At 47.7% G+C, this 27,349-nt stretch overlaps 1 protein-coding gene across 1 annotated transcript in view; it reads left to right on the forward strand.

The window, feature by feature from the left end:
* LOC145410999 (uncharacterized) overlaps positions 1-27,349 on the forward strand; it is a 179,731-nt gene that overhangs the window by 135,183 nt on the left and 17,199 nt on the right. The window contains exon 3 of the mRNA XM_080281058.1: positions 21,997-22,177. Coding sequence (XP_080137184.1) covers positions 21,997-22,177 — 181 coding nt within the window. The remainder of the gene's footprint in view (positions 1-21,996; positions 22,178-27,349) is intronic.

The following is a 27,349-nucleotide window of genomic DNA, read 5'->3' on the forward strand; positions in this document are numbered from 1 at the left end:
GTCTCAAAGAATTTTAAAACAGACTACTCTTAACTCCTTTATACGATTATTATTATTTTTTAAATAAGGCACTCTTGCTACCGCCAGATTTTTTTTTTTTTTTTTTTTCAGCTTCTGAAAGTGTCAGAAAAACTTCCGTTAACCCTTTCAGCAGAGGGAAGTGTTATGTTAACCATTTCAGTAGGGGCACGCGTTATCTCTTAACCCTTTCAGTAGGGGCACATATTACCGGTTAACCCTTTCAGCAAAAGGATGTGTTATGTTAACCCTTTCAGTAGGGACACGTGTTATCTGTTACCCTTTTCAGCAGAGGGAAGTGTTATGCTAACCCTTTCAGTAGGGACACGTGTTATCTGTTAACCCTTTCAGTAGGAGGCATGTTATCTATTTCCTTTAGCAATAAGACGACTATATTCAAATCAGGAGAGGCCACTACGACTGAAGGGATAAGAGGAAATTTATAAGTCCTTAACAGTAGGTTGGCGACATACACGTTACTTATAAGGGAATTGGATGTGGTGTAAAAGGTATTTACAAATCATGTATAGGGGGATGGTGGACTACCCAAGGTGGGCAACTTCAGTCTTTAGCCTACTGGTATCACATTCATATCAAACCGAGGTTACAGCAACAACAACAACCACTACTACTACTAGTACTACTACTACTAGTACTCGTGTGCAGTAAACAGGATTTACAGCTCGTGTACATGGAATTATCATTTCATGTAATTAGTGTACGCCTACCCATTAGACGGTATTGTTCGTGGTGTTATGCTGGTATAGTTCAGTTGTGACCATGCTGTGAGGTAAGTAAGATGAGGTGAGGTGAGGTAAAGTGAGATGAGGTGAGGTGAAGTAAGGTGAAATGAGGTGAGGTGAGATGAGGTGAGGGGGACGAGTTACATTCACCGAGGTCACTAAAATCTGCATTGAAAACGATGTCACAAAGTTGCTACAGAATGTTGCTATGCACAAACATTTACAGAAAAACACAAAAATATACCCCAAAATTGCTGAAGCCGGTAAAGATCCGTTTTAAAAATATGTCGGTGAAGGGAAACAAATATCTCTAAATCTGACCATAAAATTGCTAAAAAATGTGAATCCTATGAGAGAAGTCAGTGTCGTTGGGTGCAGCAACGACCGACATCCCCAGACAGCTGTGTCATGTGCCGGCAGCCAGACCGGAGCCGCCAAAAAGGGGTAAAGTCATACAGGGGGTTAGGAGGAGGAAAGGACAGATACAAGGTTGGTTTAGACGGTGAAACTGAAGGTTGAAGTTGTAGACGGTGATTAGGAGGAGGGAAGGACAGATACAAGACTGGCGCAGGCAGTGAAACGGAAGATAGAGGTAGCAGACAATGATTAGAAGGGAATGAAAAATAAAAGTCTGGCACAGACGGTGAAACGGACGGTAGAGGTAGTAGACAGTGGTTAGGGTTCAAGAAGGACATATACAAGGCTGGCGCGGGCGGTGTAACAGAAGACAGAAATAACAGACAGTGGTTCCGAGGAGGGTGGGTTTGGGCGGTGAAGATAAAGACAGTGGAAGTAGATAGCAGTATGACGTAGGTTTGGTTATTTCATCGCTGTGGACTAACGCTACACTGTAAGCCTCTTCCCGCCACACACTCAAATCCTCGTCCCCCACCCAGCATCACTGTATGGGGTCGGTCTTTACTCAAACACATGAAATTTTCCTGATCGAAGTGATGAGAGGATGCAGCCTGGTGATGGAGGGATGCTTCAGAGGCCGATGGGTCATCTTCACGTCATACCACACCACATGAGTACTTTCTCAGCCATGCAACTTGTCATATTCTGGGAATAAATTTCCTCTGAAATAGAAACATTATGATAAAGTGGAAGGCAGAGAGGGGAATGTGCTGGCGGAGATCTCCATTTTCTCTATCAATAGTCAGATGGAAGCAGTTTGTTCAGTCTATGGGATCCCCTCCTTTAGAATACACACACACACACACACACACAGACACACACACACACAGACACACACACACACAGACACACACACACACACACACACACACACACACACACACACACACACACACACACACACACACACACACACACACACACACACACACACACACACACACACACACACACACACACACACACACACACACACACACACACCTACGCAAGCCATCCTTCACCCGTTCACCCATCTATCAGATCAGTATACTTTGAGGCCATGGTAAATAGTACAGGCAACGCATACGGTGGCACAAACACAGGTCGGTGGGCGGGCATGGTGGACGGATGGATCTAGATTTGGTTAGATTAGATTAGGTTAGGAGAAATTAAGACTGACTGTTGGGTTTTGGTGAGGTTCGCTTAGGTTAGGAGGGATCTGGTTAAGTTCTTCCCCCACCTCCCCCTCCGAGCTCTCTCTCTCTCTCTCTCTCTCTCTCACTTTTCAGTTTGGTGGCATTCCATTATTTCTTCACTGATTCACTTCAGACTTGGAACTTGGCGTAGTTATTCCATGGACAAATATCCCCCACCAACATTTTTTTTTTCCATTTTTAAGTCTTCTAACGGGTTCCATGAGGTAAAGCATCAATTCCATAATCTTGTATATTCGTTAACCATCATGGCAGTATGCACAGAAGTATGTCAATGTACAACAGCTGTGTGCAGAGACCATCCTACGTCTCCCGACGAATGCTGGCAATCTTTAAGTCTCCATTTTCTCCATAAGGCGAAACCAGATAGTTTTACCTAGATTGGGACCCCCACCCCTTTTTTTTTTCGAACACATGAAGTTAAACATGATCTACAATATATCCTCCATATCAAGAGGTCTCTACTGAACTGTATAAAAGTGTCCTGAAGCAGCAGGATAGGTAAAAAAAGGTGCCACTGTACCGAAAAGATTAATATCAGGAAACTAGACTGGGATTATTTTTTTTAAATATACTGTATAGTACTGAACCCTTCAGGACGATGACGTCTTCTATTTTGTAGCTTAATCTTTCTTCCTCCTGACGATTTTATTCACTTTATGAAAGCTATCTCGTACTGAAGGGCTTAATGAAGGCTATATCTAACTTGCCCAGTGATAGCAAGAATAGATTTTAAAAGGCGTCAGCGTATTGCAGCCGTTAACCACTTTACTCGATGACATTTTTCCATATCATTCATGTTGCACTCAGATGAATCTGTTTAGATAAGACAAGATTTTTCGATCCCCAAGCGTCAGACAGGGCCTTCATTAGTCTCTCCACTGCACGAAGGCACTCCTACCCTTAATACATTCGTATGGTAGTAGGAAGAATCGAATTTAAAAAGGTAATATTGTATATGATAACTGTTTATGTTTGTATTCTGGTGCAGCCATGGGCAAAAGTTCACCTTTCTTTACTAGCTCAGGTAGTGGAAGGTGCCACAAGTACTACTGCTGTGCGACAACAACATGGATCACACAACAAAACAGTATGAGACGGAAGGATACCCTCGGTCGTTTGGGGGGACTGAGGAAGGTAGAATGCAGGATACAATGCTGCCAGGGAATGTTGGCGAATTTGTGTTCGTGGCTGCAAAGAAACAAAATTTGGCAGGAAAGAACTGAGTAATAGCGATGGTGCTGGGATGAAGCTCACAAGTGTGGTGATAATGATGGCAACTGCAGCTGTGTGTGTGTGTGTGTGTGTGTGTGTGTGTGTGTGTGTGTGTGTACGTAAAACCTCGCTCCCCACACCTACACATCTTCGCTAAAGTTTTCGCATTAGAGGTTCATGAAATTTACAATACTTATTCTGCTTTACCGCAACCCTAATTTCTCACACAAAATTGCCCAAGTCCGCCTGTGTGTACGTGAGTGTGCCAATTTGCTGTAGTTACTGTACGTCCGAATACTGTGCCAATTAATGCGGCATTCAAGTACTATTCAGCTCAACCAAGTTAGCACAATATCTGAATTTCCATCTATCTCTTTATTTACCTATCAGCTTGTCAATCTATCTATGGATATAAGAACATTCTAATCAATACATAATGATTCGCACATTATATTTAACTTATCCTCCTCCCTGTTTAAATGGCATCAGTCTCATAATGTTGAAATGAAGAACTATATCTATATATGTACTGAGGTGGTCGCTGAAAAGGGGATGTAAGGTGGAGATACTGTCGTGGAATGAGTGTAAGGTGGAGATATGCTGAATAATGATGAAACAGTGATGACAACACGAGAGGTAAAATTGGAGTTACGATGGCGGGTATTTTTTTTTTTTTTTTTTTTACGAAAATGAGGATAACTGAAAATGTTCAAGTTTCTTATTCTTTGCACCTTGCCTTGTAATTAACTTTCATATATCATACAGTACCTACCAACACAGAATTGATCTTCCCGGCTAACATCAAGCTGCCTACCAAATTTTAGTGGCGGAAGACAAGCAGCAGGGGGTAGGGAGGTGGGAAGGAGAAGGAGAAAAAGGGAAAGCGGGAGAGAGACGTGGAAGGGAAAGGGGGGAGACGGGGTAGGGGAAGAGTGGAGGGGAACGGGAAGGAAAACGGCAGGGAAAGGGGAAGGGACAGGGAAGAGGTAGGGGAACGGAAAGGGAAGGGGAATGGATAGGGAACAGGGAGAGGGAACGGAAAAGGAAAGGGAAGGGATAGGGAAGAGGGAGGGGGAACGGAAAAGGAAAGGGAAGGAATAGGGAAGAGATGGGGGAACGGAGGGAGGAGGGGAAGGGAAGGGGAAGAGGGAGGGGGAACGGCAGGGGGAGGGGAAGGCAAAGGAAATCGTGAGGGGAAGACCGAAGCGATGAGGAGGAGAAAAGAGGAAGGGGGCAAGCTAGAAAAGGGAAAGGACTAAATCGAAAGACAAATTGCTAATCACAATAGCCCATTTTCCCACATAAAAACATCTGGCATATTATTTTACAACAGTGTAATATAATTTTAATGCCATTAATAACATGAAATTACCTAAAATATGGCAAGAGGACTGTCATAAGGTTATATATTCCGTAATACAATGCTAATTTAAAGCCATAAATTGGGTAACATTGTAGCATCTTTACCTCAGTGATTTATTCATCATATTGGACCTTACCATTTTCTTGTATGTTATTTATACTGCTTTGACACTGACATGGTTTACAGACAACAAGATACTGAGGTATAATGAGTACAATAAATCGCTAAGGAAGTGTTGCCGGATCTCCAAAGCCACCGGGAAGACGACCAGTAGTAGAAAAACTCTGGCTAAGTGTCGTTTTTAAGTGGCTTTGGAGTTTTCACAGCACCTCTTTCTTAGTGATTTTATTCAGCACTCTGCACCTCAGTATTCTCTGGATTTACTGCTGCAAAGTGTGTCGATATTACAAGGATATGAACAACATAAAAGCTAATCTTAAGGCGCATTGTACATACTAAATCGTCAAGAAAGAAGTGATACGAAGCCTCCTATCCCACTTACAATACTGTTCTGATTCTTTGCCATCCCACTCATCCATCTATCCATGCATGTTATTCCTACCTGTATCGGTAGTATGCAATGTAGGCTACAACTAAATCGCCAAGAAAGAAGTGCTACGAAGCCTCCTATCCCACGTATACAGTACGGCTCTGATTCCTTGCCATCCTGCTCATCCATCTATCCATGCATGTTATCCCTACCAGCATGGATAGTGAACTCAGTCTCACACTCTCACTTCCTGCCTGAGATAACCGCTGACAATACCGTGAAGTTCACCTTGAGACCAACGTGGAGGAAGGACAGGCGGTCATTGAAGAGTAAGGCCTGTATTAATAGTCCCTTCAAGTCGATGGCGTGTTTCTTATTTTATTTCTCATTATTTATTCATCAGGATAGATTTTTCGAACGGAGGGAGGGGATTAGACACAACCTCCACTCACCTATTTAGTTCCGTGGCGCCCTTCAATGCTTAATATAATCGGATGGAAATAGCAAGAATAAAACTGAAAAAATATGTCGACTGTCCAAGGGAATTAAAAGGTTGTCAACGAGAAAGCAAACACTGGCATACTGACATCGTTACTGAAACACGTGATGAATTTTATGAGAAGTCTAACATTTCCGCCTCATTGCGGATTGCGTTATTTACAATGGAACGCAGGTTAACCATTTCCTGTCCTCATGAGTGTTTTAGAATTGATGACCATAAACTAGGGGCTGGCTTACTCCTTCGCGCCCTCTGTTTTACCACCAAGGCCAAAGCTATGCTTGTTCATCGCGCTGTCTCTTTTATCGTATACTAGAGGCCATACAATTAAAACCTATAATGTGCAGATCTTGCCGTTATCCACCTTCTGTAGGCAACACTGCCGTCCGTTTGCTTTCATCTGACGGAACTGTGCCTCTCCAACAACTTGAATACCATGTCGTGGTTGCAGGGAATTCTGTGAGCCTTAGTTATGAGGCAGGAAGAAGTCTCCCTGGTTACTAATCAAATTAACCCTCCAATTTGACCACACTTGGCCATCAACTGAGCTCTAGAGGGTTAGGGATCTTTGCCAAATGAAATCAGAATCTATACCTGGGCACCAGAGTCACCCCGTCACCGTGCAGATCTTCCCTGAGGTGAATAAAATCGTTGGAGGCAACAAAAATCAATTTGCAAATGTCATCGTGCTGTGTGCCGTAGCTCTAGTCATCTTCGAAGAGTTTGTAACTCCACTTCCTCTGCGATTTATTTTGCACATCACACGTTAAAATTCCTCTTGTATGTATGTGTCCCGTGAGGGGTGGCTACAAACAAATCGCCTCCACGTCGCCCTGTCCCCGCCGTTTCAATGCCCTCCCCCAAGCTCACACATCCCTCTCTCATATACCCCTCCATCTCATCCTCGACCTCCCCTTCCCTCTCCCTCCCTCCACTTTACTCACAAACACTCTTCTCGTTAGTCTCTCGCTCTCCATCCTCTCCACATGGCCAACCACCTCAGTGTATTTCTCCAAACGTGTCTGTCAAATCCACATCCTCACCACAACGCTCCTTCGCTTCGTTATTTGTCAGTCTGCCCCTCCATGTAACTCCACATGCTCCTCACAAATAACTCACTTCCACAGCTCTCTCTCTTGAAATGTGTCCTTCCGACAAGGTCCAAGCTTCACTTTCATAAGTTAGGGTTGGTATCACACTATTATCATGCAACGAATTTTTTACTTCCATGCTCACTTCCCTATTTCTTATCATGGCTTTCAAAGAATCAGCCTCCTTAATTCTTCCTTGTTGTACCCTTTCAAGCTCTTCATCCTTGTTTGTTACTGATACAAATTATGTCGATATGAAACAGATAAACGTAGTACACAAGAGAAAGTAAAGTGTAATACGAAAAATAACTCGCTATGGAAAAGACACTACGAAATTTCCAGTGGCACTACAGAATATATATCTGAAAGGATTTATGGACAAAACAAGGCGCCTTTTCTACGCTCGATAATATCGTCTGGGGATAACAAGAACTTGCTAAATAAATGCAGTCGCAGTGAATAAGCTCAGCATGGAGGTACTAAAAATATAACAAAGTCTTTTGCGTCCACTAATATAATGACATAAGCTACTCATATATGCTTACTGATGACCTACTTATTAAATTTATCCCAGACTTTGCAAACTCACACGCGCATCAGTACTTTTAACCACTTCATCCATAGGACACAATGTTTATTATATCCCTGCTACCTCCAGAAGGCTTTATTCACGTTAAGAGGGACTTGTCAAACTAGAGGGGATCCTACACTACTAAAGGGCCTTCCTATTCGAATATGATCGTCTGGATGTAGCAAAAACAAACGAATAAAATACGCCGTCTTATAAGAGTACAAAACACACTATTCAATATTCAGCCAAATTATGTTCCGCATAATATTACCAAGACCCCATACTGAATAAACATACAATTCAAATATTATTACACAGTCTTAAGTAGGAATGCAAGCGCGCGCTCGCACGCGCGCACACACACACACACACACACACACACACACACACACACACACACACACACACACACACACACACACACACACACACACACATGCAGTACTAAATTGCAACTTCAGGATAGCATATGACATAGTTAACAGCAATGAAAGTAACAAAAAGACCCTAAACTATAAAAAGGGAAACTGTCATGACCTAAAGAAGTACTTCTTAGAAACTGATTGGGGAAAGGAGCTTAGAGGACAAGATTTAAATGCTATATATAAAAAATTATGTGAACTTTATGAAATAGGAGTCCAGAAGTACATCCCAAAGCACAAAGAAGCAGAAAAGAAAATAAAGAAATGGTTCAATACAGAATGTAAAAAATCAAAAGTAAAAAGAGATTTGTTGTGGAACAGATACAGAAGACACAATAGTGAAAGGGCATATAATAATTACAAACAGGCAAGAAACGATTATACAAGAATAAGGAGGGAAGGCCAAAAACAGTATGAGGAGTATATCATAAATAAAATTAGTGATCAACCGAAGCTATTTTACAGCTACATCAGAAGAAAAACCAAAGTAAAAGATAAAATACAGTCCATTACGGACCAGCGAATCACCTATACACTCTATCTATTTATTGCCAGACGCCTCAATCCCGTTTTGGGTGGCCAAAAACAAATCGCCTCCAAGTCGCCCTGTCCCCCGCCATTTCACTGCCCTGCTCCCAACTCACACTCCCCTCTCTCATATACCTCTCCACCCCATCCCTCCATCTCATCCTCGGCCTCCCCCTCCCTCTTCCCCCCTCCACCTCACTCACATACACTCTCTTCGTCAGTCTTTCACCCTCCATTCTCTCCACATGGCCAAACCACCTCAGTGTGTTCCTCATAACGCTTCCTATCACATCCACATCCACACCACAACGCTCCTTTATATCCTCATTCGTCAGCCTGTCTCTCCATGTGACTCCACAGGCTCCTCTTAAATAACTCATTTCCACTGCTCTTACTCTTGACTTGTGTCCTTCCAACAACGTCCAAGCTTCACTTCCATACGTTAGAGTTGGTATCACAATACTGTCATGTAGTAACTTTTTCACTTCCATGCTCACTTCCCTGTTTCTTATCACTGCTTTCAAAGAACCAGCATCCTTTTTTCCCTGCTGTACCCTTTCAAGCACTTCACCCTCCAAACCTCCATCCTTACTCATCACACTACCCAAGTACTTAAACGTACTCACATTTTCCAGTTCCTCACCATCCAACCTCGCTGTACATTCACTGACTTTACCCCTCTCAAAGACCATCACTTTACTCTTCCCTACATTCACCTTTAGATTCCGTTTCTTACACACTCTCCCAAACTCATCCACCAAGCCTTGCAGCTCCCCTTCGTCTTCACTCAACAACACAGTATCATCTGCAAACAACAGTACAGGGAGTTTCCAAACACTATCCTTTCTCACCAGGTCCACTCCAAAATCCACTACCCTACCTTGTACCTCTTTTATTACGCCATCCATGTACAGATTGAACAACCATGGAGACATGACACATCCCTGTTTCAACCCCACTTTCAAAGAGAAAAATTCACTTAGTTCACCATCCACACGCACTGTAGCCTTCGCACCATCGTACATACTCTTCACAGCATTCAACAACTTCCCATCTACTCCATATATTCTTGACACTTTCCACAATCCTTGTCTATCCACCCTGTCATATGCTTTCTCCAAATCCATGAAAGCCGCATACAACTTCTTTCCCTTCTCTAGAAACTTTTCCACTAAAGATCTAAGAATGAATATCTGATCTACAGTACACAACCTCTTCCCTTCCTAAAGCCTCCCTGTTCTTCTCCAACTAATTTCTCTGTTCTTTCTCTAACTCTGTCAATAAGTATCCTACCATACACTTTTCCTATTATACTAAGAAGACAAATGCCCCTATGATTACCACACACTTCTTTTTCCCCTTTTCCTTTGTACAAGGGAATAATTATACCTGACTTCCAATCCTCCGGGACTCTACCTTCCTCCCAGGCCAATCTGCACATCTTCCACATCCATTCTACTACTATCTCTCCCCCATGCTTCAGCATTTCACCACACACTCCATCAATTCCTGGGGCTTTCCCAGATTTAACTTTCTTCATTGCTTCCACAACTTATACCCTACTGATTTCTTCCTGTCTTCTCACCTCCCTCCTTCTCCCCGCCATTCCCCAGCCACTTATACTCGCATTACCTCCATCCTCTATGTTCAACAATTCCTTAAACTGTTCTCTCCATCTACTCACTTTTTCTCCCTTCTCCACTAATAATCTACCATTTTTATCTTTCACTCCCCTGCTAACTTCATTTCCACCCTGTCTTACTCTTTTCACCTCTTTCCAGAACATTTTCTTACAGTCCCTCCACTTTACACTCAAATTCCTTCCAAATTCCTCATCCACTCTCTTCTTACTCTCTCTTACTAATCTTTTCACCTCTCTCTTTCTTTCTACATATAACTCTCTCTTCCGCCTCTCAACTTCTTCCACGTCCCTATTTCTCATCCAATCATTGTATGCTTTCTTCTTTTGCGCCACAGCCTGTCTCACCTCTTCAGTACACCACGCTGTTCCTTGCACCCCCCTCCGTCTTCTCTTCCTTCCACACAACACATCACATGCTGCACATATTTCTTCTGTAAATATCCTACACAAGAGAAGGATATTTGTAAAGCACTAAACAAGAAATTCCAATCAATTTTTACAGAGGAAACAAATTTTGAGAGGGATTACGTGGAACATGCATGCCCACACATACTACTAGATATACAAACATCAGAAAAAGTAATACAGGAGGAGCTAAGTAAATTAGACAAAGGAAAAGCAAATGGTCCTGACGAAATTTCATGTTGGGTACTACGTAAATCTGCAAAGGAGTTAAGTAAACCATTATTTTTGATTTTCAAGAAATCCTTGAGTCAAGGTAAACTACCTGATATTTGGAAGAAAGCAAACATTGTTCCCTTATTCAAGAAAGGGAATAGACAAAATCCACTCAACTGCCGACCAGTATCACTAACCAGTGTTGTAAGCACGGTATTAGAAAAGCTTATAAGAAAAGCTTGGGTAAATCATCTAGAAGAACACAATATGATAACAGAAAGACAGTTTGGTTTCAGAAAAGGAAAATCATGTGTTACTAATCTGTTGAGCTACTATGACAGAGTAACAGACACATTACAGGAAAGAGAAGGATGGGTAGACAGTATCTATTTAGATTTCAAGAAAGCATTTGACACAGTTCCACACCAAAGACTTTTATGGAAACTGTACCATCAAGGAGGAATTCGAGGCAAACTGTATTGTTGGATGCAAGATTTTCTCTTAAGAAGAGAAATGAGAACAGTACTAAGGGGAAATTACTCATCATGGAAAGAAGTGACTAGTGCTCAGAGCTCAGTGCTGGCACCAATCATGTTTTTAGTGTATATAAATGATATAGACAGTAACACTGGAAATGAACGCTATCTAAATATGTTTGCAGATGATGCAAAAATACAAAGGAGAATTACTAACACAGACTCTTGTAAAGAGCTACAAGAAGAATTAAATAAACTTCATGAATGGAATAATACATGGCAAATGGAATTCAATGTGGACAAGTGTCATGTAATCAAGTTTGGTAAAAGTGGAAAAAGACCTGATTGGGATTATACGTTAGGAAATAAAACCCTACACATATCAGAAAGAGAGAAGGACCTAGGTGTGATTATCAATAACAGACTATCTCCGGCTGACCACATCAGTGAGAAGGTACGGAACATGTATACACTGCTTGCAAATATGAGAATAGCATTCACATAATAAATGAAGACATGCTAAGAAAGATAATAACATCATTCATCAGACCAACCCTGGAGTATGCATCAGTAGTCTGGAGTCCTCATCTCAAAAAACACATAGACAAGATGAAAAAGTTCAAAGGGCCGCTACAAGATGTGTTATGCTGATGTTTTTAAGGCGACTTCTCGAGCTACTGAAGCGGGGTCCTCTTTCTAAACCGGAAGTGAAGCACCAACAAAGGAACAGGACATAAAAACCAGGCAGTATACCTTAACACATCTATTACCTTAATTCTAACCGTAACAATACACGTAGAGTGATATTTGAGATACAGGGACACAGAGTTAACACTTAGCATCACAAAGTAAAGTTATACTGAATACACACTACAATGTTCATACAGGGAGATCGTGAATTATCTACAATATTGCTTATACGTCACTTGGAGGCAGGATATAAATAGAATTGTTCACATAAGGAATAAACAAGGTTGGGAGTCTGTATGGGGAATATTACTATAAATGAGGTAGGGTGCGGATAGCGACACTCGACGTTGTCACCTTTTCACGGAGACACACTTAGGCTTTCGACTGGCCCGCGCGCCCTTACCTCAGGTGTTCACAGAAAACTCTCTGACTCTCTTACATGGAGGGACTGGGATAATTACACAAAGTTCACTTTCTGCCCTGTCAACACTGAGTTCTGGTAGGCCACTATTGACTACTCAGTTTCTTACGGAGTCACTGTGCACTGTTCTTTTTCCCCAGTTGTTCTTGACACAAAGAAGGGGGGTGAATCACTGTTTTCCTGTTTCCTGGGTAATATTCACTCTAGGTCGCACTCGTAGGTGGGGTGCAGGGAGGCTCTCCCGTCTGGGGGCCTCGACCCGGGAGGCGGCCCTCATACTAGGGCCACGCTGGTGGGGTGCAGGGAGGCCCTCTGGTATGGGGGCCTCGACCTGACAGGTGGCCCTCGGGACTGGGACCAAACAGCCGGAGTAATCAGGCCTGCTGTTTCTGGCTCCAGGGAGTGAGGGAGCCCAGATCGCCTTCGTCAGGAGTTGGAGAGTCTGGCCTGGGCGTCCTGGGACTGCAGGCACCAAGGGGAAGAGGCGCCGTCAGGACTGGGCTGCGGCAGCATCTCCTACGGGGCTCGAACAGGAACAAGGAACTCCCGCGTGTAGGCGGTAAGCCCGATATCGGGCCTTGCCACCACTCTAGCGTCTCCTCCGGGGCTATATTCCCGGGTGGTGACGAAGGGCTTCCCGAAGGGATAGAGGCTGGAGGAGGACTCACGTTACTCGTGTCCTCTCGAGTACGTCCGGAGGCCAGAGCCTGGGGTCGCCTTCCCCTGTTACGTACTCTGGCTGTAGCCGTGGACTTGCCCGGTGTACGGGGAACACCTGCAGGGCGTACGAGGCCGTCCCTTCGCCGCGTATCGGGACCGCCGGCGTGGTGCTGCTCCCGTAATAGGAGACAAGCCGGAGTGAGGGGCACAGTGGCCACACTCTCTCCAATACGGATTGAGTCTACCTTTAGGGGCTTCTCTACCCTGGTACGTGCCCCGGCCGGAGCCGAGTGCCTACCCATACGGAGAACACCTGCAGGGCGTACGGGGCCGTCCCCTCGCCGCGTCTCAGGGCCGACGACGTGGTGTTGCTCCCGTAATAGGGAAGTGCTACACGTACGGTAGCAGGGGCTCTTTACCCTGGTCCACACTATGGCCGTAGCCGGAAGCTGATCTATCCGATCAGGAACAACTGACGGGCGTACAGGGCCGTCCCTTCTTCGCCGCGTCTTAGGGCCGATGACGTTTAGTTGCTCCTGAAGGGGAGAACAGCAAGAAGGTGATGCGCTGGGGCAACTCTCTCTCTCTGGTGTGCTAAGGCCGGAGCCTGGGGTCGCCTTCCCCTTCACACACTTTATAAGGCTGTAGCCTTGGGCCTCTTGCCCTTGGGCCTCCTGCCCTAGAGGGTGTAACAAAGCCATCAATATGGTGTTACCTGGGACTGAATCTGGTTCAGTCCCACCCCTATTCTGGCGATCATTGCTCCGCCCGCAATGTAGTCTACTTTCCCTGATCACCTGGGGTTGGGACAATTGCGGGGAACAAAGGCCCAGGACCGTAATGTCCTGATGACCCTCTTGAACGGGGTCACTAACCTCACTGGTGTGTCCTCCTGGGGTGGTGGTGCAGTGGCGGCCCGGTGGTGGGGTGGGGGGTGGTGAGGTGGGAGGTCCAGCGGCGGGCACGGCGGGTATTTTACCACCCTCCGCGTCGTTGAAGTCACGACCCCGTGACTGGAGGTGGTAGGTGGTGGAGGTGGATGTCTGGTGGGCTGGGGTAAGGTGTTGGGTGAGGCTGGCTCAGTGGGTGGTGAAGGTGTTGGGCTCCTGATGGGGGTTGAGAGTGAACCGGAGGGAGGATGGATAGTTGGTCCGGCGTAGGAGCTGGAGCAGGTGGTGGGTGCCCCGGATTCTGGCCTGTGGGCGGTTGTAGGGTTGCCAATGCACTCTCGTCACCTTCATCTCGGGGAATGGTGCCTGGTGGAGAGATGAAAGTTGAATGCTGGAGAGTGACGGGAGGTTGGTGGTTTTAAGGGGACTGATTCGGTGGGAGGAGCGTTGTCTTTTGGGGAATTGGGATTTGGGAAAATTCCATCGTGCTTGGTGGAGGGGGAGGGTTATGGGGGAGGTGTTTGGAGGGTATGTGGTGGTGGGTGTTGGGATGGGCGTGTGATGGGCAGAGGTGTTGGGGTGTACCTCAAGGGTGGGCGTGAGAGGTGTCCTGATCTGGTGGTGGTGGTAGTGATGGTGGGTGTGGGTGGCGATGGTGGTTGTGCACGTGGTGGTGGTGAGGGAGTATGGAGGTTAGGGGGGGAGATGGCTGGGGGCGCGGTGTGGCGCGTATAATGAGAGTGGTCATAGGGGAGGGGGGTGGTGGGGTGGTGAGTGGTGAGGTTTTCGGGGGGGGTGGTTTTGGGCGGTGGTGGTGATGTGGGCGGCATGAGCAGTGTGGGTTGGGAGGTGGTGGGTGGACAGGTGTTAGGTAGGTGAGTTGTGAGTTGTGAAGGGGTGGTGGTCTCGGCCTGTGGTGGTGGGGTGTCGGGGGTTGGGCTGGTTGTTGGTGAGTTTGAGGGAGGGGGTGAAAAGAAGTAGGAGTAGGAGTTTGGGGGGTAATTCTGAGAAAGGTCGGGATGGACAGGTGTGCGGGCAGGGGTGCAGGTAGGCCTGGCGCGGGGGTGGTCAGTGGCGGGTGGGTGGAAGGGCCGCACGTGGCGATTTCTGTATGTGCGGTGCTGTCCCTGTTGATCTATAATGACTTGGTATGGGTTGGGTACTCGAACAATTTTGAAGGGTCCATTGAATCGGGGGGAGGTTTTGGAGGGGGTAGGCAGGTTTACAATGACTACGGACTGACCAGGTTTGTATGGGTTGGAGTGGGTCATGTCGGGTGCTAGGTCTTGTTGAGAGTGTAGGTGGTAGAGGCGGTGTTTGAGGTGGTGGAGAGGGTCGGTAGTGGAGGGTGGGGTGGGTGGCTGTAGGTGGTGGTGGAGTGGTAGGAGTAGTGGCGATTCCCAAAAAACTCTTTCATGTGGAGTTGTCCCGTCTTCTCGTGGGCATGTATTTAAACCCCATTGGATGATCTTGACGTGGGCAAGCCTGTCTTCGTTTCCTGTTTGCATAATGCAAGTGCAGACCTGGTTCATAAGGGAGCGATGGCTTCTCTCGCAGATGCTGTTACTCTGGGGCCAGTAGGGGGATGAGTGGGAGATGTGGTATCCGAATATGTTTGCCAGTTCTTCCCAGACTTTTCCCGTAAATTCTGGGGCATTATCTGAGTGCAGTGCTTGGGGAATACCAAAATAAGGGAAGACATGTCGGGTGAGGGCATTGGCAACTGATACTGCATTGTGATCTTTGGCGGGGCATGCGATGATAAACTTTGAATATACATCTACGAACGTGATTATGTATTTGTACCCTGCTTTGGGTGTGAGGGGGCCGACGACTTCTAAGGAAAGTAGTTGCCACAGTTTTTGTGCTGTTAATTTTCCTGAAGGGCCTGGTGTTTGGGTGATGTCCTTTTCTAAAGCACAGGCTCGACAGGATTGTATAATGTTCTTGGCAATGGTGGATGGATTAGGGGTCCAGTACATGTCGGTAAAGACTTGTAGGAGTTTCTTTGTTCCCAGGTGGATGCCGTTATGGGCATGGAGGTGGAGCATGGTGTCGTGGGCAGTGGTGGGGCTTAGGACGATGTGTCTGTTTGGATCGAACAGGTGTTCACCGTGTGGGTGGAGTTTAGCGAATGTGTTCGATGGGATCCAGGTAGGGCGTTGTTTGTTGTGCCACATTTGGACTAGGTCTGGCTCTGTCGAGATTGCATTGATTGGTAGACGGGACAGGGCGTCGGCGTTTGTGTGGAGTTTGCCTGGTCGGTATGAGATCTCGAAATCATACTCCTCGAGTGTCTCTCACCATCGTATAAGTTGTGCGTTGGTGGTGTTTGATTGACGTAGCCATTGTAGGGATTGGTGGTCTGTAATGACTATCACATGGGTGCCTGAGATATAGGAACGGAAGTATTCGAGGGACCAGATGATCCCCAGGCACTCGCGTTTGGTGGCCGCGTAGTTTCGTTCTGCAGGATTTAGGGTGCGACTGGCACAAGCGATGATATGTTCCCGCCCATCTTGTACTTGTGCAAGGACAGCCCCTATGGCGATGAGTGATACGTCGGTATACAGGCGGAATGGGAGGCTGTAATCTGGGAAAGCGACTACTGGGGCAGAGGTTAAGTTGGACTTGAGGGTGGCAAATGCAGTTTTCCTTGGTTCGGTCCATGCAAACGGCTCGCCTTTTTTTGTTAGGTCGTGTAGGGATTTGGCGATATCTGCAAATCCTTTGACGAACCGCCTGTAGTATGATGTTAAGCCTAGGAAGGCTCTAGTTTTGTGTATGTCACGAGGTAGGGGAATGTCGGCGATGGCACATAGTTTATCTGGGTCCGGTGATATGCCTTCAGCGTTAATTAGGTGTCCAAGGAAAGAGACAGACCTCTTGGCCAAGACGCACTTTGTTGGTTTTAGTTTTAGCCCTGCCTGGCGTATACGGTGGAACACTTGTTTGAGGCGGTGGAGGTGGTCGGCCCAGGTACGACTGAAAACGATGACGTCGTCCAGATACGCCAAACAAGTCTCCCAGGTTAGTCCACTGAGAACTGACTCCATCAGGCGGGAGAATGTGGCAGGGGCGTTGCAGAGTCTGAAGGGAAGAACGTTGAATTCATAATGCTTCCCGTTTGATGTTGAGAAGGCGGTTTTGTGTTTGTCGTCGGGGTGTACAGGGACTTGCCAATAACCCGATTGCAGGTCTAGGGTGGAGAACCATGTCGAGCCATGTAAGGAGTCCAGTGAGTCGTCGATTCGGGGTAGGGGCGTAGCATCTTTGATCGTGACGTCGTTGACTCGGCGGTAGTCTACGCAAAAGCGCATTGTCCCATCTTTTTTACGTACGAGTACAACTGGTGAGGACCATAGGCTAGTGGAGTTGGAGATAACGCCGGCATCGAGCATATCCTGGACCTGCCGGTCTTCTTCTGCCCGTTGCTTTGGATTGTTTCGTTGTGATGGTTGGCGAATTGGAGGTCCGGTCGTGTGTATCTCATGGCTGAGATAGGTAGTATGGCCAAGGTCAGTTGGGCCGGAGGAGAATAGGTCCTGAAAGTCCAGGAGGAGTTGTCGGAGGCTGTTGGTTTGGGAAGGGGATAGGTGTGATGGTAGGTCGGGGAGAGTGGGATGGTCGGAGGGTGGTGCCTGGCATGGTTCAGCTTCTGTGTCGCCGATGATGAGTCCTCTTGGTAGGGTTAGTGGGGTTGTGGCGAGGTTGGCGATACGGATTTCATGGGCATGTGGGGGAAGGAAGGTGGGGCTTACTAAACATGAGGAGAGTGGTCCGGTGGGGATGGATGGTGAGAAGAGGACGGAGGTACCTGAAGGTTTGTTCAGTTTTACCCAAGCTTCATGGTGGGGTGGAATGGTGATTGAGGAGGCGATAGTGGCAGGAAAAGATGGGGAGGGGTCCAGATGATGTGTGGTGGGGGGTGGTGATGGAGGAGGATGGAGTGAGGCAGTGTGAGAGGTCGGGTTGGGGTCAGATGTACAGGTGGGTTGGGGCAGGTGAGTGTTTGAGGGTTGTGTGCGTTTGCATGGTGAGGGAGGGGTGTTCTTGATTTTTCTTCGATGATTTTTTTTTTCCTTGTTGATTGATGCTTGGCTGGGATGGGCTGGACTGAAGTGGAGGCAGCGCTGATGGCAGTCAATGGTGGCGTGGAGTTTTTGGAGCAGGTCCAGCCCAAGATATCCATCATATTGATCGCATGTCGAGTCGAATATGATGAATGGGTGGTTAGTGGATACTTGTTGGTGGGTGTTGGTTTGAAGGGCCTGTGTTTCCCCACGGATAGGCAGGGGGCCGTCCCCCGCGTCGACAAGGTTGGTTGAAGTGGGGAGAAGGGGGCCAAATGCAGAGGTGTGGCGGGAGTAGAAGTGGGAGTAGAGGCACGATCTGGCTGCTCCCGTATCCACCAGTAATCGTGCCTTGACCCCGTTCAGCCAAATCTTGTTGTAGACTGGGGGTCTGTAGCTATGTGAGGTGGCCCCCGCCACCATGGGGAGGTGCGGGGGCGGGCCTAAAAATCCATCTGTTGCGGAATGGGGTCGTCGTGGTCGTCGTCGTCCGTTCCCAAGTAGTGTGTTGGCAGTGCGTCGTCGTCTAGGGAGGAGACTTTCTTGCGCCCTTGGTGAAAGTTTCTGCGCCTGCTAGCCTTTAGCTGTTCTATTATGTCGTGCAAGGGGCAGGTGCGACTGCAAGCTGTGAACTCCCAAGGATTTATAGTGATGAGATTTCCTTGTTCCCTGGGGTTGGGGCGTTTTTTCTGCGGATAAGCCCTAGGCACAGTAAGAGATGGCTCTGTAGTTGGCTGGTGAGGCAGCAGCTTAGGTTTGGGTGGAGGGTTTTGTTTTGTCGGGAATCGTGTCACCACGTGGAGTGGTTGTGGTATGGGACGGGCAGCGAGGAGACGTCTGATGAGTTGCAGGTCGTTTTCCATGTCCCCTGAGGGATCATAGATTGAGAAGTGCTCCCTGACTGTGCTAGGGAGAATCCTCAGTAGGGCATTAAATGTATGTATATCTCGGGCATTTGTAGGTGCCTCGGGATAAGCGGTGCTGACGAGGCGCCGAGCCTGGACGAATGTATCGTCCAGGTTCCCGTCGTAGGTGAGGGCGTCGAGTTGAGAGAGGGCGACAACTCTTCTTATTGGTGGCGTGAAAGCCTGTCTCGCTATTTGTGAGAATTGATCCCATGACAGTTCTGGGACGATTTTTGGTGCGACATTGGTGATTATTTTTCCCAGGTTAGGTAGTGTGACTGCAATTTTTTCTCTGAGTCGAACCCTATGTCTAGGAGGGGTTTGACCATATCTAAATATACTATGTCGCATTGGTCCGGGTTGAATCTCGGTAATTGGATGTGCGGTTTGGCTGCCATTGTGCAAGTTTCCTTTTTATCGTTCCTCCGTGCTTTTACTCGGATCCAGAACCACCGCTTCCCACCAGTGTTATGCTGGTGTTTGTAAGGCGACTTCTCGTCATAAAAACACTAGCTACTGAAGCGGGGTCCTCTTTCTAAACCGGAAGTAAAGCATCAACAAAGGAACAGGACACAAAAACCAGGCAGTATACCTTAACACATCTATTACCTTAATTCTAACCGTAACAATACACGTAGAGTGATATTTGAGATACAGGGACACAGAGTTAACACTTAGCACCACAAAGTAAAGTTATACTGAATACACACTACAATGTTCATACAGGGAGATCGTGAATTATCTACAATATTGCTTATACGTCACTTGGAGGCAGGATATAAATAGAATTGTTCACATAAGGAATAAACAAGGTTGGGAGTCTGTATGGGGAATATTACTATAAATGAGGTAGGGTGCGGATAGCGACACTCGACGTTGTCACCTTGTCACGGAGACACTTACACTTAGGCTTTCAACTGGCCCGCGCGCCCTTACCTCAGGTGTTCACAGAAAACTCTTTGACTCTCTTACATGGGGGGACTGGGATAATTACACAAAGTTCACTTTCTGCCCTGTCAACACTGAGTTCTGGTAGGCCACTATTGACTACTCTGTTTCTTACGGAGTCACTGTGCACTGTTCTTTTTCCCCAGTTGTTCTTGACACAAAAGAGGGGGGTGAATCACTGTTTTCCTGTTTCCTGGGTAATATTCACTCTAGGTCGCACTCGTAGGTGGGGTGCAGGGAGGCTCTCCCGTCTGGGGGCCTCGACCTGGGAGGCGGCCCTCGTACCAGGGCCGCGCTGGTGGGGTGCAGGGAGGCCCTCTGGTCTGGGGACCTTGACCTGATAAGTGGCCCTCGGGACTGGGACCAAACAGCCGAAGTAATCGGGCCTGCCGTTTCTGGCTCCAGGGAGTGAGGGAGCCCGGATCACCTTCATCAGGAGTTGGAGAGTCTGGCCTGGGCGTCCTGGGACTGCAGGCACCAAGGGGGAGAGGCGCCGTCAAGACTGGGCTGCGGCAGCATCTCCTACGGGGCTCGGACAGGAACAAGGAACTCCCGGGTGTAGGCGGTAAGCCCGATATCGGGCCTTGCCACCACTCTAGCGTCTCCTCCAGGGCTATATTCCCGGGTAGTGACGAAGGGCTCCCTGAAGGGAAAGAGGCTGGAGGAGGACTCACGTTACTCGTGTCCTCTCAAGTACGTCTGGAGGCCGGAGCCTGGGGTTGCCTTCCCCTGTTATGTACTCTGGCTGTAGCCGTGGACTTGCCCGGCGTACAGGGAACACCTGCAGGGTGTACAAAGCCGTCCCTTCGCCGTGTATCAGGACCGCCGGCGTGGTGCTGCTCCCGTAGTAGGAGACAAGCCGGAGTGAGGGGCACAGAGGCCACACTCTCTCCAATACGGATTGAGTCTACCTTCAGGGGCTTCTCTACCCTGGTACGTGCCCCAGCCGGAGCCGTGCCTACCCGTACAGAGAACACCTGCAGGGCGTACGGGGCCGTCCCCTCGCCACGTTTCAGGGCCGACGATGTGGTGTTGCTCCCGTAATAGGGAAGTGCTACACATACGGTAGCAGGGGCTCTTTACCCTGGTCCATACTATGGCCGTAGCCGGAAGCTGATCTATCCGATCAGGAACAACTGACGGGCGTACAGGGCCGTCCCTTCTCCTCTGCGTCTTAGGGCCGACGACGTTTAGTTGCTCCTGAAGGGGAGAACAGCAAGAGAGTGATGCGCTGGGGCAACTCTCTCTCTCTGGTGTGCTAAGGCCGGAGCCTGGGGTCGCCTTCCCCTTCACACACTTTATAAGGCTGTAGCCTTGGGCCTCTTGCCCTTGGGCCTCCTGCCCTAGAGGGTGTAACAAAGCCGTCAATATGGTGTTACCTGGGACTGAATCTGGTTCAGTCCCACCCCTATTCTGGCGATCATTGCTCCGCCTGCAATGTAGCCTACTTTCCCTGATCACCTGGGGTTGGGACAATTGCGGGGAACAAGGGCCCAGGACGTTAATGTCCTGATGACCCTCTTGAACGGGGTCACTAACCTCACCGGTGTGTCCTCCTGGGGTGGTGGTGCGGTGGCGGCCCGGAGGTGGGGTGGGGGGTGGTGAGGTGGGAGGTCCGGCGGCGGGCACGGCAGGCATTTTAATATGGGTACCAAGCTTAAGGGATCTAAGCTACGAAGAAAGACTAAATAAACTGAATCTACCAACACTACAGGAGAGAAGGAAAAGAGATGACATGATTATGCTATATAAATGCATATCAGGGAAGGAGAAAATAGACATAAATGATTACTTAACCTATGGGGAAGCATCAGCAAGAGGACACTGCAAAAAACTGCATAAGAAGAGAGGTGATAAAGACGTAAGGAAATTTAGTTTCCCAAATAGAGCAATTGATCAGTGGAATGCACTACCGAATGAAATAGTGTGTACCAAAACAATTCACAATTTTAAGGATATGTACGATAAATATGGTTTAAGACACGGGACAGTACGAGCTTGACTCATTCTTGTAAAGATACAATTAGGTACATACACACACACACACACACAAAACTCCCCTTTCACCTATTTTTTTCAACTCATATCCGACCCTTCATTCCAGTTCTGCGCCTTTTCAGAATCTGCCACTGCGAGGGAGATGCGGAGACTCCCCTAATCGCGCCGTGTTACTGCGCTGGGTCACTGCGCTACGTCCACCAGTCATGCTTGCAACAATGGATCAAGTCCTCGGATACCAAGTCATGCGAACTCTGCAAATTCAACTTCATCATGCACTCCAAGATCAAACCGTTCAACAAGGTAAGTGTACATGACGTCGATGAGGGTGATTTGGTGATGGTAACTTCTGCGTCTTACGGATTTCAGGGCACCGTAATTTATGTATGTTATGGTTTCAGTGATTCATATTTTGTACAGCTTTTAATACCTCGTCTCGTACATCACTCACCCTCACCACTTCACACGATGATCACTTTCATCATTCTCACACTTCTCACTCCACTCACGCTAACACTTCACACGCCACTCATTCTAATACTTCACACACCTCTCACTCTAATACTTCAGACACCACTCTAATACTTCACACACCACTCACTCTAATACTTCACACACCAATCACATACTTCACACACCACTCACTCTAATACTTCACACACCACTCACATAGATACTTCACACACCACTCACTCTAGTCCTTCGACTCCTTCCGTCACTGCCGTGGCCAGGCCCGTCTGTCCGTCTGGGTAAGTAAAATGCCCGCTGCCGGACCTTCCGCCCCGCCACCCCCCACACCACCACCGGGCCACCACCACCCCACCACCCGAGGAGGAGATAACGGGGAGGTTAATGACCCAGGGCAAAAGGGTCACCCAACCATCACTGACCTGTGCCCCTTCTCCCTGCAACTGCCCCAACGCCAGGTGAGCCTAGATCCGCAACAACTTCAACGGCGGATTGACCATTGACAGCAGTGGGGTGGGACTGATAAAAAATCAGTCCCTAGTAGCATTGTGGTGACGACCACAGTTACACCCCAGAAGGGCAGGAGGTCCCTTGGTGAGCCACGAGGTGTTCGCACCTCTGCCACAGTGAGCCACGAGGGAACACCACCCTCTGCCACAACTCTGGTGAGCCATGAGGGGCCAGTACCCTCTGCCACAGTGAGCCACGAGGGAGAAATACCCTCTGCCACAACCAGGACAGGAGGTCCTTTAGTGAACTGTGAGGGAGAAATACCCTCTATCACAAACAGGGCAGGAGGCCCAATAGTGAGCTATAAGGGGCCAACACCCCTAGCCACCCCAAGGGTAGGAGCACCTTGTATAAAGCCAAAAGTGGGTCCCAGGGCCGATCTACCTGGCGCCACGGCTGTGTCGGAGACAAGAGAGAGTCGCCTCTGTGCTACCCTCCCTGTGTAAGAGAGAGAACACGGCCTCCGTGTGTCCTCTATCTTCAGCCAACTCCTGCAGGAGTAGCTGGACACCACTCGGGAGAGTTGCCCCGAAGGTGTCCCCCGAGCAAAGACCAAGTCCCAGTCGGGACCTACCTCCCACTCCCGGGAGATTCTGGTCTCCCCCAGGCACCAGCAGGAGACGAGGCCGCAGCCCACACCTGACGGCGCGTCCCCTGACAGACCTCCACAGTCCCCGGACTCCCAGGCGAGCCCAGCAGCCTACCAACGGTGTCCTCCTCCTGCCCCAGAGCCTCCGACGCCAGACACGACTTCTCCACCTGTTTGGCTCCAGTCCCGAGGGCCACCACACCAGGTCGAGGCCCCACATAGACGGGCCTCCCTGCACCACGACGACGAGACCCTGAATGGAGGGTCTACATCAGGTCGAGGCCCCACATAGGCGGGCCTCCCTGCACCACGACGACGAGACCCGAGAGGAGGGTCTACATCAGGTCGAGACCCCAGGCAAGAGGGTCTCCCTGCAACGCCTCAGCAGATCGGACCCGGGTCGAGTCTCCCCCCAGCGGGTACGGTGATTCCCGCCACGGGTAGAGCCCCCGGAGGTCCCCTTAAAGTGACAGAGTGATATCGCCCCAGAAAAACGGGTAAGATCAGTGACATCCCTTCCTATACCCGAGAAAGTGAAACCGGAACAGTGACAGAGTGACAGTGTAAGTTAGAGGGATTCCACCTATAAGTGCCCGTGATTACCACAAACTCACCTGCCCTTTACTAAAGACTATAATTCCGAAACCGTGAGTTTAGTGTTGTTCCCGCAGCCCAAAATAGAGAAGTTCCCCCTTGCCAGTGTACGCGCGGGCTAGTGTCACCGCGCCCAGCCCAACGAGTCAATTGTTGTGATCCGTTCCCCCTGCCCTTTTATAGTAATATTCCTCCCCTAGACCATTAAACCTATATATTCCTCTTGTACCAGTGAACTGAGATCTTTTGGGCTTTGATGAAAGACAGTCACATCCACTTATAGAACCCCAACCCATTGTAAAGTGTAATTACAGTGTATGTTAAATATCCCGTGTTATCTTAACGTAACTTTGTATATCTGTATCCCCTGTCCAGAATATCATTCTATGTAATATTGTAACGGTGTTAGAATTAAGGTAATAGATGTGTTAAAGGTGGACTGCCTAGTTTTTATGTCCTGGTCCTTTGTTGGTGCTTTACTTCCGGTCCGGAAAGAGGACCCCGCTCAGTCGCTAGTGTTTTTAGGACGAGGAGTCGACCTAAAAACACTCAGCATAACAGTAATTAGTTTCTTGCTTTAGCCTACCGTGTGGAACCTCAGTAACTCGAAGCTATTTGACTTTTTTTTTTTTTTTTTTATGGGTGGAATAAAAGGAAAAGGAGGACTGGATGACGGAAAATCGAACAGTGAAAACTGACTGAAAAGACTTTGCTGTCTTTTGTTTGTTTCCTGTTAGTCACGTATGTGTTCCTGACTTTTTCCTCTGCTTTTCCATGGATTTTTAACATTGCCCGTTGGGAATTAAAACTCCAATTAAACTCACAGCACAGGAGTGCAAACCTGTGAAGCATGGAACCCACTAAAAAAAAGTAAACGAGTTGAACTGTCTCAGTGTAGGATTTCAGCCCCCCCCCCCCAGACCGTTTTCATGGTTAAGTTTTCAGCATGTGTTGTGAGGCAAAGGCGTATGGAAAGTGAGGGGTTGGGGGGAGCTTTTTAACACGGTCTAAAGAATGTTGGAATGCTGAGAAAGGTTTCTGAGCTTCAGACAGTACTTCGAGGTAAACTACATCCCCAGCCTCCACCAACCTATCTCGCTTTGAAATAAACTACTGCTAAAAATGTATGCTGAGCTCTTGACGACCAAATGGCTACAGAATACGCTCGTAAAACACCGAGTAAGGAAAGAGTGCGTTATTAATGTAATTCCGAGCACAAGTTTTAGTGTCCGTTGTGTTTGATTCATAGTGATGATGCCTCCTACTGGGGACAAAGAAAATATGTTAGCGGAAGGTTTTCCGCTGAATCCGGTCTGGGTGTAGCATAACAACGATTAAGACCACCCTCGAAATCATTCTGCGAGGGAAATGGCCTTGTTTGTCTGTTCCTTCCCACAAGACCTCTCCCAGACTAGACATTACTTTTCCTCTCCAATATGCCTGTTTCTCTTCAAATATAACTAGTCATATCACCCGTTGCATAGGAAACCACATAAGATTACGCTCTTGAAGAACTGTGAGAGTGAAAGAAAGATGGTTTTCTACTTGTGCGAGTCCTAACAGGCAGTGAATGGTGTAATACACCTAAAATGCCACCTGTTACGCAATACAGTGGACCAAAGAATGACTATGGGATATGTCTGCAGAATACTGAGTGGGGAAAGCGTCCCTTTAAATAAAGAAATTGCGATTACATCTTTTGGAAACCACTGTGGTCCTATGCACAAGTTACTGGTTCCTGGTATGAAGGTTTGGGGACTGAATTCGTCCAAGGTACAGTAAGAGCATTTGGCCATTAACTGACCTGAAACGAGTCAGGGACCTTTGTCAGATTTAAGGCGCTACAGAGGCCCTTCATAAAAATCGTCTTGGAGTAGCAGGAATTAAGTAAAAAGACAAAGGACACATTTCTTAGCCGCATTCACCCCAAACATATCCACCACCCCAGCACATCCCAAAAGGTGTCCTTTGTCTTTGGAAACATCCTTCAGACACCCTCCAGATGCGCACCACATGCACCTTAAATACAGTTAGACACACCACCAATATTCCCACCCTTCAGCATATCTAGATACATACCAGACACACCACAGGTACTGCTACCAATCAACACACCTAGACACACACCAGAAACACCACAAGTGCCCCACCAATCAACACACCCAGACACACACCAGACACACCACAAGTACCCCTACCAATCTACACACCTAGACACACACCAGACACACCACTCGTACCCCTGCCAATCTACACACCTAGACACACACCAGACACACCACAAGTACCCCTGCCAATCAACACACCTAGACACACACCAGACACACCACCAGTACCCCCACCAATCAACACACCTAGACACACACCAGACACACCACCAGTACCCCCACCAAGCAACATACCTGGACACACACCAGACACACCACCAGTACCCCCACCAATCAACACACCTAGGCACACACCAGACACACCACCAGTACCCCCACCAATCAACACACCTAGAGTCCTAGACACACACCAGACACACCACCAGTACCCCCACTCCTCAGTATATCTCTACACACACCAGACGCACCACGAGTACCCCCATCAGTCAACACACCTACACACACACCAGACACACCACCAGTACCCCACCCGTCAACACACACTCCATAAATGTGACGCTCATAAACCTCTAAGACTGCATCTTGCCAGATTTCATCCTTGTATGGGCTACAGTGACTAAGTGATTGATTAACTGATTGATTGAGTGAGTGAGTGAGTGAGTACCTATTGACAGTTACAGACACATTGAATTTGGCCGTGTATGGGGGTGCAGCCAAAAAAATAAATAAATACAAAAATAACTGTGAGAGAAAGAGAGAGAGAGAGAGAGAGAGCAGTTTCAGTTCGCGCAGTCAACAGCAGAAATTCGCTGCAAGAATATTATATGAGCAGCTGATCTGGGCACAGTACGGAGAGAAGCTGACTTATAAATGGCCAGCAGAATACGATCCCCAAATTCACTGCTATGTAGAGTTTATGTATATCACAACAACTTATGATCCTTTATGAATACCTGTATTTTCCTCCAGTGCACAGCAGCTGCTCCAGCACACACACACACACACACACACACACACACACACACACACACACACACCTGAACACTCTCTGCACACTTGCTTCACTCTCGGTCCTTGACAGCGATTCGGTCCTTCACAACAATGTCATTTTACATGTGTCCTTCTGATCACAAAACGATTTTATGTAATGATGTCTGAGTAAAAGGTTTTCCAATTATCCCCTGGTGGCCACATCCTTTATTAGCA

The sequence above is a fragment of the Coenobita brevimanus genome, chromosome 87 (assembly GCF_032717465.1).
Source record: "Coenobita brevimanus isolate Jiangsu-jjx chromosome 87, ASM3271746v2, whole genome shotgun sequence".
Classification (NCBI taxonomy): domain Eukaryota; kingdom Metazoa; phylum Arthropoda; class Malacostraca; order Decapoda; family Coenobitidae; genus Coenobita; species Coenobita brevimanus.